The sequence below is a fragment of the Pectinophora gossypiella genome, chromosome 2 (assembly GCF_024362695.1).
Source record: "Pectinophora gossypiella chromosome 2, ilPecGoss1.1, whole genome shotgun sequence".
Lineage (NCBI taxonomy): Eukaryota > Metazoa > Arthropoda > Insecta > Lepidoptera > Gelechiidae > Pectinophora > Pectinophora gossypiella.
The window spans coordinates 7,481,861-7,494,866 of record NC_065405.1 but is presented as its reverse complement, the minus strand read 5'-3'; the positions used below and the strand labels follow the sequence as shown (position 1 = coordinate 7,494,866).

General features: G+C 38.3%; 1 protein-coding gene across 1 annotated transcript in view; it reads left to right on the top strand.

Moving 5' to 3' along the window:
* Nucleotides 1–768: 768 nt before the first annotated feature.
* The window catches only part of LOC126377344 (uncharacterized), a 56,567-nt gene continuing 44,329 nt past the window's right edge, over nt 769–13,006 (top strand). The window contains exon 1 of the mRNA XM_050025054.1: nt 769–1,189. Coding sequence (XP_049881011.1) covers nt 1,070–1,189 — 120 coding nt within the window. The 5' untranslated portion in view covers nt 769–1,069. The remainder of the gene's footprint in view (nt 1,190–13,006) is intronic.

Below are 13,006 nucleotides of genomic sequence, written 5' to 3'. Positions count from 1 at the left end.
AATCCTAGTCGAAAACATTACTCGCTCGAGGATGTCCGTTCTACAGCTAAGTGCACTTTTACTTCTGTTTATCAAGTTTGTTTAGTTCATTTCAGCTTTAATGCGCCGCCGGGGACATTTTTATGTAAAAATATGTCCTTTTATTTTTACACGTTGTTCGTACATAATCATAAAAACATCACAATGAAATAAGTCTACATATGCCTTTTTTATTTTTCGGTTCATTTGTTGTTCATCTTGTTTATAAGCTGTTATTTGATTTAGACTGTAAATATATTATGATATTAGTTATTAATGAGTTTTAAGTGTTGTTTTTATTTTAATTAATAGTTTGTAAATAATAGTTTTACCACATTTATTCAGCTTAGCTAGGAACATAGCCTATGCAACGTTACAGTATTTTACAATTATTAAAGAATATCATTTAAAGTAATAAGCCATTATCCTTACCAAATCTGATTCATAACTTATACAATATTGTTTTCCTTTTGATACCTTTGAACTACTTACAGGAAAACTTGATATCTATGTTGTGCTCAGCTGTCTATATCTATTTATGCCAATGAAAAGAATAAGGTGTTTTGACAGAAGTACGGTGGAATTTCAAACAGAACCCATATCATTTTTGTTAGTGATTGGCGGATGCGCAAAAGGCGTTCGAAAATGATGACCCTCATCAACCGGAAGCCTTTTCCCTTACGCCAAAAATCGTACGGCAAAACTAAAATATACAATATGAAAATATCAATTTTCTTGTTTCAGATCAATCGTGGCCGGCACAAAGGAAAGCCTATTAGAACATCAAAAGAAAAATTGCAGATAAGAATTTTGCCATAAGTATCTAGTTAAAACTTAGATTACTAGCTTTAAAGCTGAATTGGCTGTTAGAACATCGGTTAATTATTGTGCCTATGGTAACAAAGAAAAGCTAGAGTAACGCCAAAATATGTGTGATATAGAACATTAGATAATGTTATAGTGTGATAGTGTTGTGAACAATAAGATTGTTCGTTGTTGGAGGGAGATGTTAGTACTTGTAGTAGTGTTGTAGTGGTGCTAACGGGACACGATGCTGCCGGTGCCTCAGGACCGGCTGTCGGGCCGGCGAAGCAGTTCCATCGTGAGCCGCACGCTGCTGGGCCGGCGAGCCTCCGTTTACGTGACTGGGAACCACCAGGATCCCGCTAAGGTAAATCATTGATAAACACAGCATTATAATCTCAAATACTCCCGCACGCCTTGCTGAAAGGAGCACAGGATAGAAAGTCGTGGAAGAATTGCCTTTGTCCTGCGGTGGAACGTAGCAGGCAAAAAGCAAAGTAATAGGTTACTTATATCCTACTACAAGGTAAGTTTTAGTTATGCGTGACTTAGTCTTTTAACTACTTATGGAGCTAATTAAATAATTCATAACTGACTGACTGAGTTTATACTGTTTGTTAAAATACTTTTTCGTATTCCTTTCAAACTTCATATACAAAGATTTACATTCTTTGGTGCTACAAATCCCTTGATTCCCATCGAGGTTTGACCTCCGCAATCTTGAGCCAGTCTTTATCCTTCGTAAGTATAATTCCCCATGTTCTGGATTGCTTCTTTCACCCGATTTACCGAGTGACCCCGAATGCTGAGCCCAGCGCGATCTAACTTTCCTCGCCTTGAAGGCTTCTTCTTTATCATTCAATTAACAATAAGTACCTTGTTGACCGAGTTTGTTCTGCTTACAACACAAATGGTGGTCACAAATATCTTTAAATAAATACACTTGAAATTTACTTTCCCCGAATATTAGACCCGATAAAACCACCAAGTAAAACCAAGCTAAAAACCAAATCTACCAAAGATATCTCAAAGCTAATATCTAATTATTTACACCACAGGTGATAACTCGAGTAGTTACAGTACTAATCCTCACTATAAACCAGTCATCTCCCTAGCATTATCCCGTTTTTCACAGGATCCGCTTACCTAACCTGAAGATTTGACAGGTCCGGTTTTTTACAGAAGCGTTTGTCTGACATTCCAACCCGCGAAGGGAAATCTAGCCCATTACAGGTTAGATCACATACCTCCGAAAATGAATTTCTCGGGAATGTGGGTTTCCTCACGATGTTTTCTTTCACCGCTGACGCGTGCTCAGCGGTTATAGTTTATATATAATAAATAGTTTATGATCCAAATATGAATTCGAAAACAAATTCGACAATCATTGGGTTAGGCCTGTGCTGGATTCGCACCTGCGACCTCAAAGTGAGTGGCAAGCTTTCTACCAACTGTGCTACCACGACTCCACTACGAACCACGCCTCACTATAAAACAGTATATTATTTTTAAAATTATAGACAAGCTAGTACAACGGTGTAACCAAATGACAATGTCGTCGGTGCCGTGAGCATCCAGCCACAAAAATGACGGCCATAATAGTTAACTATCCAAGACGAGAGTATACAATGAAAACTATTCATTCCCAACTTTACGTATAAACTAGTTCATGAAAAACAAACTTGCTATTATTTACTGAAAAAGTTTCTATAACTCAGGAAGTGCGGTTATTCTTTGTGAGATTTAGTAAACTTCCTGCAAACTCGACTCATAGTTCGTCATTGTCCTGCTCAGTTTAAAAAGCGGAATTTTCTCGAGTATAAATAGAAAGGCGTAGTTCGCAATACGTGAAACAATATAATTTCCTGTTGTCATATTGAGTGGCCGAACTCAATCTCGAACTTTTCTAATAAAGCTCGCATTGTATTTCCTTATCAGTTATCGAGTTATCTGGCTATCGACCTGTGGGACGCCGTGGGCGCCGGCCGCTCTCGCGACCCGCATACTGTCCCCTTGCTGCGCGCCCTTACAATTACATCGGCCGACACATTAATTCTATAGATGGCTTCGGAGTTTACTACCGATCCGAGTAGGCACGCATTATTCTACCATCGCCGCGTAGTTTTTACACCCCCGGGGCTAAAACGGATTCATTAATTAAACCTTCTGTCACTGCGACAATTCGAATACCTTTCGCAATTGATATTATTTAAATAAAACTGAAGGATATTTTCTTATACCTACCATACGAATCCTTTTCATAAAATATTGTTTTATTTTCTACATTTTTTAGCAAAGGTAATCTGTTACTTTGCTAATATTTTACCATGTCATAAGAGATCCATTAAAGGACCCATTTACAAAATTAAAAAATAAAGTAGTTACTTACAAAATTTGAAAATTTCAAGTTGAGTCAAGCGGAATGGCTGTGAAACTTTTACGGCAAATTGGGATTCGATTAAACGGGAGCAATCCGGACGGACGAGTCTAATGCAACAGCTGACGGAAATTTGCATTATAAATCGTTAGTAAAGCGGACAAATTGGTGTGTTCGCGAACAGCAGTCAATTATGCGGAAGCAACGGCGCCGCGGCCTAACGTGGCCTAATCACGAAGCCATTGTACACCCACTATCAGATTAACGTCATTGTCTTGTCGCCCTAATTGTCTGTTTGCATCCCAAACACAGAATGTCCATACACTATCTTTATATTCAAAGATACTGCTGCCAGTATAAAGACAATGTACTTATGGATATTTTATAAAATATAGCGATTAGTTGCTACAACTGCACCTGCAAGATGCCTATCTATATATTTCTATAAGATGCAAATATATATTTTCACTATCTGAAAAACGAAGTGTTTTATAATATATATAACTGTCATAAGTAGGTATTTGTTTTTTGATTTCAAACCAACAGCTTCTTACTAACCCTGTCAATCATGAAGTGAATATAAATAATATCAGTAATATTTAACCAATTACTCTATGACGTCTTGGTTATTAAAATTCATTCGAATAACACTATGTTTATTTATATTCTATTTTTGCAACGTACCTATCATTTACATCGTCAAAATGTTAACGCTTACATTGATTCGAGTTTCTCTGAAATTGTAATAGGTATTTTGGCCGATAAACAGTGAAACCGCTGTATGTTGTTGGTATTATATAAATATTCGACGTAGCAAGCTGTATCGTGCAAACAATTATCACATTGTGTTTATGCTATACAAGAGGCAGTTTTTATTGGTATTTGTTTTTAGAAGCAAGTCGAGCTTGTCGGTCTCGGCTGGCGCAAGGCGGCTCACACTCGCCGCTTTTATTCGTCGGCGCACTCTCATTCAAGGGCTAACAATGTCTTACTTTGCTCACACAACTAATTTTAGAACACGCGTGCTTGTGAACGCAGCGCCGCCGCGCTTCGCTACTAGAATCGCATCATTCTCTAAAACAACTTTTGAACACGATGTATTCATGAGGGATTTGACCCTTCTTTGTGATCCCACTAACTAAAAGGCTTTCGTTGCAGCCGCCAGTGAGTATTTTAATAAAGCATTTTAGGTACATTCAGACTTTTTACGACTCTCCTTCACGTAAGTACCTACGTTGAAAATTCTTAGTTCATTATGTTTTCCTAACACGTAGCTGTTCTTTAGAACTAAAATCGAAATTAGAAATTCTATTCTAAAAATATGATTCAGATAGAAAAATATGATTTGGCTCAAAATCCCGATTTTACTGGTAGGCTACGTGGACAAAAAGCACGGAAATGACAGTGAAGGCAGCGGTTGAAAAGGGTATGGAATGGATGGAGCGGAATTAAAAGAGGCCGCACTGTGAATTTAAACGACATAATACCTACGTAATCTGACTCCGACGTGGTCCACAATTTTGGCTTGGATTATGTGTGCCAGTATACTTCATTATTATGTTACCTAACCAGCAAACCAGCATAGGATTTAATTACGCTAGAGAGCATTATGTACTCTATGTGCTGGTTACGGTTCTAGATTGTTACACGACCTAACTTGTGTTTGATGAAGACGCTAATTTGCTTTCTAGGTGGAGTTTACGTCCAGCGAGTACTAATGACTTTGAGCATTTAAAATCAATTATGGACTTCTTCCGTGTACCAATGTTGCACATCATTCTTGAAGAATGAGAGTTGTTATTATTGATTTTGCAATGGTCGTACTGAAGCGATAACAAACATCCGTTGTCTCGCGGTGACACGCGCTTTGTATTACAACGCCCCTTAATTGAATGTGCGTGAATGTTGAACTCTTTCCCGTTTATTTTCTGGCCAAGTAAATACCCAGATTTTGATTAAAAGCTCTTTTCACAACATTTTGTTTCATTATGTGGAAACTTCACTTCAGGTTTTTTTGCAGAGCTTTTCATCAATATGGTCCTCAGTACTGTAATTACTAGTGCCTACAGATTTTTTTTTTATAACACGATTCATCATAATAACATAATTACTCAATGGTATGCATCTATTTAGTGATAGAGCCGGCCGATGATCCCTTCTGACAGTTTGCCGTTGTCATTAGTCTCATTGGTTTAGGGAGGATTTGGAGATTTATTCTTTAACTCGAAATAAACATTTCCCAGATTTGTCTCGGACCATGAGGAGGTTCCGAGTAATCTCCAGTCTACAAGCACAGACCATGGCCTAGACAGATTCTAAGAGCTATAGAAATGTAGGTATGTACCTATCCTTATTCCCCACAAAGTTTTATCACCAATAGCTTGTTATTATCATTGATGAATGATGAGCCGCACTAATAACATCGAGTCTAACAACATAATACATCCAACTAATGATGGTGGTGTAATTGTTATGACGCACATAAGGGACCCTCCACACTAGCGTCTTTCCAGCGTCGACGTCGTCCCAGCGTCCGCGCAACGTCCTCGCGACGTCGACGCCGCGGGGACGCGACGTCAGCGCAGGCCGGCTGCCGAACGCCGAGGGTGCGCGGCGCGTCGCGTAGCCGCAGCTCCTGTCGCGTACAATCAGTGTAAAAATCATCTTACTCTCTGGTTTCGTCAGCAAGCATGGATCCTTGTGAATATCATCGCCAACGAGACTTTTAAATCTATTTTCGTTTAAGCTCTAGAAGAGGATTCTAATCTTACCTTTTTATATAAGTATACGAATTCGTAGGATTTGCATTCACTTGCTTTGATTCGTTTTAGCCCGGATTAAATGTGCAGTTTGAGTTTTCAATTTATTCAACCGGCACTCTGAATAGATTTTCAGTCAGACACTTCTATGCATACACCCTCAATATAATTTAGTGAGATTAGAGTCATAACTGTATGATAAAGTTTTACCGAATTCTACTGTATTATTATGATTATCTCATACCAGACCACGCGCGCTGCTCGGTAAACCCTTCAGCCGGCGTGGTCGACGATTTCCCTCATTCAGCGCTTATCGCTATCGACCCACTAGGGTCGATTAATTCTTTCAAATATTTTTCCTCTCAGACGACGCCCTGAGCCGAGGTTCGCGCCCAACTGGGCACCCTCAGGCCTGTTGTCTTAAACGTTGTACCGGGTGAGAGCCGTCAGCGCTCCCCATTTGTCCGGCCAAGTAGTTAATGCCATCTGCGGCAAATCTACAATAAGTCACGTCAAAAAAAAAAAAAAAAAAAAAAAAAAGCTCGGTAAACCACTGCATCAAACTTTCAGACGAACTTTGTTTAACATCAATATCACTGGCGTTAACATTCTAACCTTATTAAGTAGCTAAAAAATCAGGCTGTAATGTTGCTCGCACCCCGGCCGTGAATGAAGTGACGCCGCTACATTATTCACTGAGCCCCTCGCACTCGCTTGACACCGCTTCCTGTAATATTAAATACTGCGAATTGGCTCACATTCGCTTAACAATTCATGGGTGTGCGAACTTTATAAGTCTTACATCACAGTTTTCGGCGTAAGAGGAGATGCTTTTAAGCAGTTGCAAAGAGGGAAAAGTGGGCGTTGCATAGACTCACGAGTGTTCCAGTTCCATGCAGTACCGACTACCGACTAAAAGCAAACGACAAAGACGTATTTGAGCATAATATATTAAGTAAATAGGTAAGTATTGTAAAATATTAATTCAATGTATTCGTATCAATCAAAGCTTAGTTCCCCAGTTTAATTTCCAAAGAAAACTTAATATTGAAATTACTTCAATGTAGTCAGACAGAACTAACGAGCAATAAATATGTTGCTCCAGTAATATCTTCCAAGCAGATTTAAATGGTAGTGTGTGAGCAGCGTTTTAATTAAACTTCAGATTAAAACTTGTCTAGAGCACGGGACTATTCATTAAGAGTGGGATGTCTCTACCAAATGCTCGGCTACGGTGAGCAACCATTTTCGCTGTCACCGCGGGAGTATTGACATTCAGTCAACGGTTGTATAATTTTGCTTCCTAACAATTTCCTTGTTCCTGTCTTCGTGCCGACCCGATTTGCAAAAAAATAATTTTATAATGAAATGTCTACGCGCTAAATTGAATGAGGTTCCGTCGGCGCCTTCATTCCCAGTCAGTGTTTTTAGAAAAAGTGCAAAATACATTAAAGGAATGAAGCGGAGCGCCTGAAAGGCGAATTTAAAGCTAAGAAAAGCCGTACTTAAAATGGTCAAATGCTTCCTATACTTACCTTAGATCGTAAAGTGTGGGATATAAATTCCAAATAAAGTCGAAATTGTAAGTCAGTGTACCTACCGAAATGAGGGCTGTAATTAAGTTATAAAGTATCTTATGTCTTCGAGAGTTCCCGAACGAACAATTTGTTGGCTATAAACCTGCCGTAAAGAAAATCATTTTAAAATTCAACTTTTTTACTTTGTTGTCAATACTTAAAAAGATAAACGCTTCTTTGGGCGTGAAAAATATATTGATGAGTTAGGTATTCTGTAAAAACTATATAATATTACTTATTATGTTTCATGGAATTGGGTTGGAAGGTCAAACAGGCAGTCGCTTCTGTAAAAAACCAAACCTGTCAAATCTTCAGGTTAGGTAAGCGGACTCTGTGAAAAACGGGATAATGCTAGGAAGATAATGATGATGATCATTATGTTTCTTGGAATCAACATTTTCAAGGAGTTGTTCATATTTTTTTAATAATACTTACAAGTAAGTACTCTATTTATTTCATCAATAAATAGTTGTAGGTACTCCTATAACTGACATGGACTATTATAAAAATATATCGATAATTTTATTTGCCGAATATTTTTTCGCTGGCCTGTTTTTCCGCTTTATGAGTTTAACTGGTATAAATGAAAAGACAAAACTGGCCTCCGCCTCCGGTTCAGTTGATCCACCTCTGTGACTGCATTGAAATGGAACCCAATTAAGTGCTTCATTTAACTCGTGATTATAAAATGTCGGGAAAAAGTGCTCCTTTTCGTCTTGGAATTCAAATTGTTTGTTCTTTAAAATTTTTCTTTGTCGCTGATTTAATAAAGAGACACTTTTATTTAATTTTTTTAGCGACGAACATTTGCGAAATAGGTACGTACGTACGGTACGTATAACGCTAGGGAGATGATGATATATGTTAGGTACGTACTACATATTTTAGGCAGACATTTGTACGTAGAATAAATCCATATCAGCAAGAAGGTCCGTTTGCTTAATACCGTCACATACTCATATCGCTTATGTTCAGCGACAGACGAATTTACTCTACCATGCAAAATGTATGCCTCATTTATTCTTAATGCCTAGTTGGGTTAATATCTGTTAGACATTCGTAAAGTCTTGAAGAAATGTGTGTAGGTTGGTTGTGTGTGGTGTGAGGCTGTGAACAGCCAGCCGCTATTACGTATAGTATCTCCGAGCCAGTTACGTCGCTTATCGATGTGGAGCAGCCATCGCAGACATGGCATTGTGTGTGAATGGGACGTGTTCTTCACGTATCACTTACAGCTACATGTACCCTCTGTTTGCCATGGCAGATCTATACAAGTTTTGCACTCTTCTATCGTGTGGGTTGTGAGGTGAATTACCAACCTCATCAACCCTGATGTCAGGGTTATTATTCTTATATGGCTTATGTAACGACTACTTACTTAATTCAGTATGTAGTAACCGGGACCAACGGCTTAACGTGCCTTCCGAAGCACAGATCATCTTACTTTTTGGACAATCAGGTGATCACCGTGTAATGTCCTAACCAAACTAGGGATCATTAAGTGATTTTTGTGATATGTCCCCACCGGGATTCGAACCCGGGACGTCCGGATCGTGAGCCCAACGCTCAACCACTAGACCACAGAGGCCGTAAGTTTTGCACTTGGGAGTAGGTTATTAGTTCTGACCTCAAACACTATCATAAAGGTACAGTCGAATTAATATTCATCGTCTCCAAAGCGTTCCCGTTTTCACAGAGATCAATTTAAAACTAACATGAAGGTCAGACCTTCCAACCAATACGCGTTAGATCATATACCTCCGAAACGCATTTCTCGGGTATATGCATTTCTTCACCATATTTTCCTTCGCCGCTGAGCACTTATAATCCAAACATGAATTCAACACAACAATAAATAATTGTTTCATAATTATTATTATTGTTACTTGTTGTAATTTACACGACACTGTGTTATTTACTGCACTCATTATTATTATTAGTTTTAATATAAGTAATAAAAAGTGAATTAAGTAAATAAAAGAACATCTACAAGGATCGATCAAACCCTAATGTATTACGTTGTTACTGTTATTATAATTAATACTTACAATCTGAACGTAGCGTGAGTGCAAATCGTTGCTCTAAAAATATTTGCAAAATTGATGTCTGTACTACTATTTCTCTCCCTACTACGGCATAACGACGGTATCCAACCACCACTTGACTATACCATTCACTGCACTGTACAAAGATTTAAACTTGGATAGCCGAGTCAATGTCCACAAAGAAAATAACACTAGACTATAAATAAATCCGTACTTTATGCTGCAGAACACGTTAGTTAAACTTTAACGCTTAGAATATATCTTCATTTTATGTTAATTTATAATACCACAAGTGTGGTCTTAAATACATACTGTAACCTCAACTTAATATTAGACAAACTTTGTTACTCAAATGTTCGCAACATCGGAAGCTCCAAGTTTATAAAAAAAACTAATTACTTACTTAAGTAAATAATGATTTTAATCACAATCAGGGGCCTGTGGCGGTTCAATTGTAACCCTGAAACCAGGGTTGATGAGGTTGGTAATCCACCTCACAACCCACACGATAGTAGTAGACCACAATAAAAACGAATAATATAGTAATTATTTACTTTTTATGAAAGTTAAATTAAAATGATTTTCTCAAGTACTTAAGTTGTAATAATTTTGCGATCGTTTAACCGTACAAACCTTGAAGTTACGTCCTCAATTAAAACTTGATATGTCCATTTGTGGTTCGGTCTGCATCTGACAAGTACACCTATATTGTGTCACTGGATGGGTCTTTTATTCACATAATACTTATATGTACATTTGTATAAAATATTCTAACCCCTGTATCATCATCACCGTTCATGGAATTGGTCCTATTTACTTAGGTCGGCCTTCCCTGCCCTCCATTTTCTTTTTCAACATGTAGAGAAGAATATATGGCCTGGGAACCTTTTAAGTTTGTTTGTATTCATTTAGACTCACGATGCCGGAAATCCAAAGCGTGGAGCATTGAATGTGCTGTCATTTGGAAAAATATCACGTTGGTAACATTAGAGGATATAATGATGGATGTTTTTCGACATGTGTTTGCGTGGATGTTATTTATTTCCGACGTCAGACTGACGGTCGCTCCGTGGCCGCCGCATCCTCCCAACTCGTATCTCAAGACCTTTCCGCACGCAAACTTTCAATAGCTCGTGAGATTTTTCGCCGCTCGCCCCAAATAGAAAATGCCTACTTTATTGATAAAGTTAGTTATTTAGTTCCGCAGTTGTTCTTACGTACAACCCAAATTTAAAGCTGTGGTTTTGGATAAAGTGGCGGTTTATTAATTTAACTTTTTGGAGCTGAATGCAAAAAGTACTTCAACACTAACAATTCAGGGAATATTACTAAAGTTTGCCTCATTTTACGGTTATGCCAATGCCACTGAGCGACTCTGAAGTTAATACCTATATGTCGAGAGCGTGTGATATGGGAAACTTCTTTAGCAGTAAGTATCTATAAAGTATATTGCTTTTCATATAAACATTTTTCATAGAGACGAGACAGGAGGGCGATACGAGATTGAGCTGCTGCGATTCTCGTTAAGCTTTTCAGTTGGATGCTCACAGCCCTTTCACATATGACTTTCGTCTAGCAAAGCGTTACTCGAGCGAACATGACCTTTTGATTATTCTTCTTTGCGCAAGTGATAATATAAATGCAGATATAAACAGAACGCACGTTCTGTTATAACAATTATATTTAGAATGTTATCTTAAAATTGAAATTCACACTGAATTAAATTGAAAAGATTTAATTTCCTTTTCGGAAAGCGAAAGATAAGCTGAGAACAGTGGGCCGGCGTGGAGTTAAATCGACGAAGTTGCTGAGCCGAACTGTGCCGCTGCCATTCATGGGCGGACACGACGACAAGTTTGAATGAAAGCATTCAAAACTTGTGCGGTCACATCGCTGCCCAGCGCAGCCGGCAGCCGGCACGGCCTTTTTACTTTTCTTATGAAGCTCGTGGAGGATCGTGGCCTCAAACTTCACGCAAGGGAATGCCGAGGAAGACTGATTGCTGTAAAAAACTAGTTAAGTCTACAAGACGGAGTGGTCAGGGACGACGGTACTTTGATACAAACTGAATTGTACGAAATACAAGTCTTCCAACTTTTAACAAAAGGCCCTGCAAATTTTGTGGGGGTTTACAAACAGAATCCACCCATTTGTCACTTAATCTCTTTTCTGTCAGCGAATAGTCATGAACACGATTCTGTACTTGCTACGTTCATACACTGTAGTTTTCTGTTCAGACCAATAGTAGAGTGATGATTATATTAACATTGTATATTCTTTCTTTCGTTCTTATATTACCAAGTAACTCTTTTAATATATTTCAATGTAAAAAAGTGTCATTATTTTCCTGTGAATGCTGTGATTTCCACGGATATCGTTTTATGAACCTTTCCAGTATTATTGGAGCGAAAATGTAGTCAGTTGAGTAAATCCCTGAGAATTGTCGAAGTAAATTTTCCATGCGTCAATATCCGGGGGTGGTGTCCGGTGCACGATTTACTGGCCACTTGGTTTTGTTAATTTACCCCGAAGGGCGCTACCTTCCTACTCCGGGATACTTACACAGTCTCTAGTACATCAGAGGCCCTACACGAAAAATGACGGTGAAATATAGCCAAAAGTCTGATCCTGTTTCGCGCTAATAATAAACAAGGGAATGTTCAATTTCATTTAAATTTTCCAAGTAAGTAAATATTTGTGTCATGCAGAATGATTTAATAGGATCTTTGACATTTTTAGCAGGAAGTAATGACATCTGAATAAATAATTGTTTTTATATTTAACTCTCCCTCAAATACAGTGCAACTTTTCGTGGAATTGTGGTAAACACTCGGAAGGTTGTACAGGGTGCTCGAAGTGTCGCAGCGAGCGGAGTCACCGCAGCGAGCGTCGCCGCCGCCCGCTTCGTGCCCTGTCGGTCGTGACATCCGCCCTCGTCCGCGGATTTCAACAGTCCCATTTCTTGGAACAACCCACCATTGCCACTGCGCCATTTATAGCATTACGAGAAATTACATCTGGATTTCAATTTGGAAATGGAAAAATTGTTGATTTGCATCATAATTTTAATCCTATCTTTTCTTTAACACAGTCACTTTCATTGTTCAACAAGTTAAAGTCCTGTTCTTGTTATCTTTGTCTCCGTGAACTTTATACCTTGATCTTAACTTTTACTTCTCTTAAATACTTTAATAAATACTTACTTACTTATTTTTTTTATATAGCTAATATTAATTTCTTCTCACGACAACACGTATTTTTCTATCATTAGTAAAAAGGCTCAAACTTAGTGGCATATGTGGTGTTATAAAGAAGTCCTGCAATTGAATATTGTTGAAGCTTAATTAACGTTGGTGAAAATTATCTATTGTTTCTCAAATCGAGGCAAGGGCGATTCATCGTGATTCAGATGATGAATTTAATAGC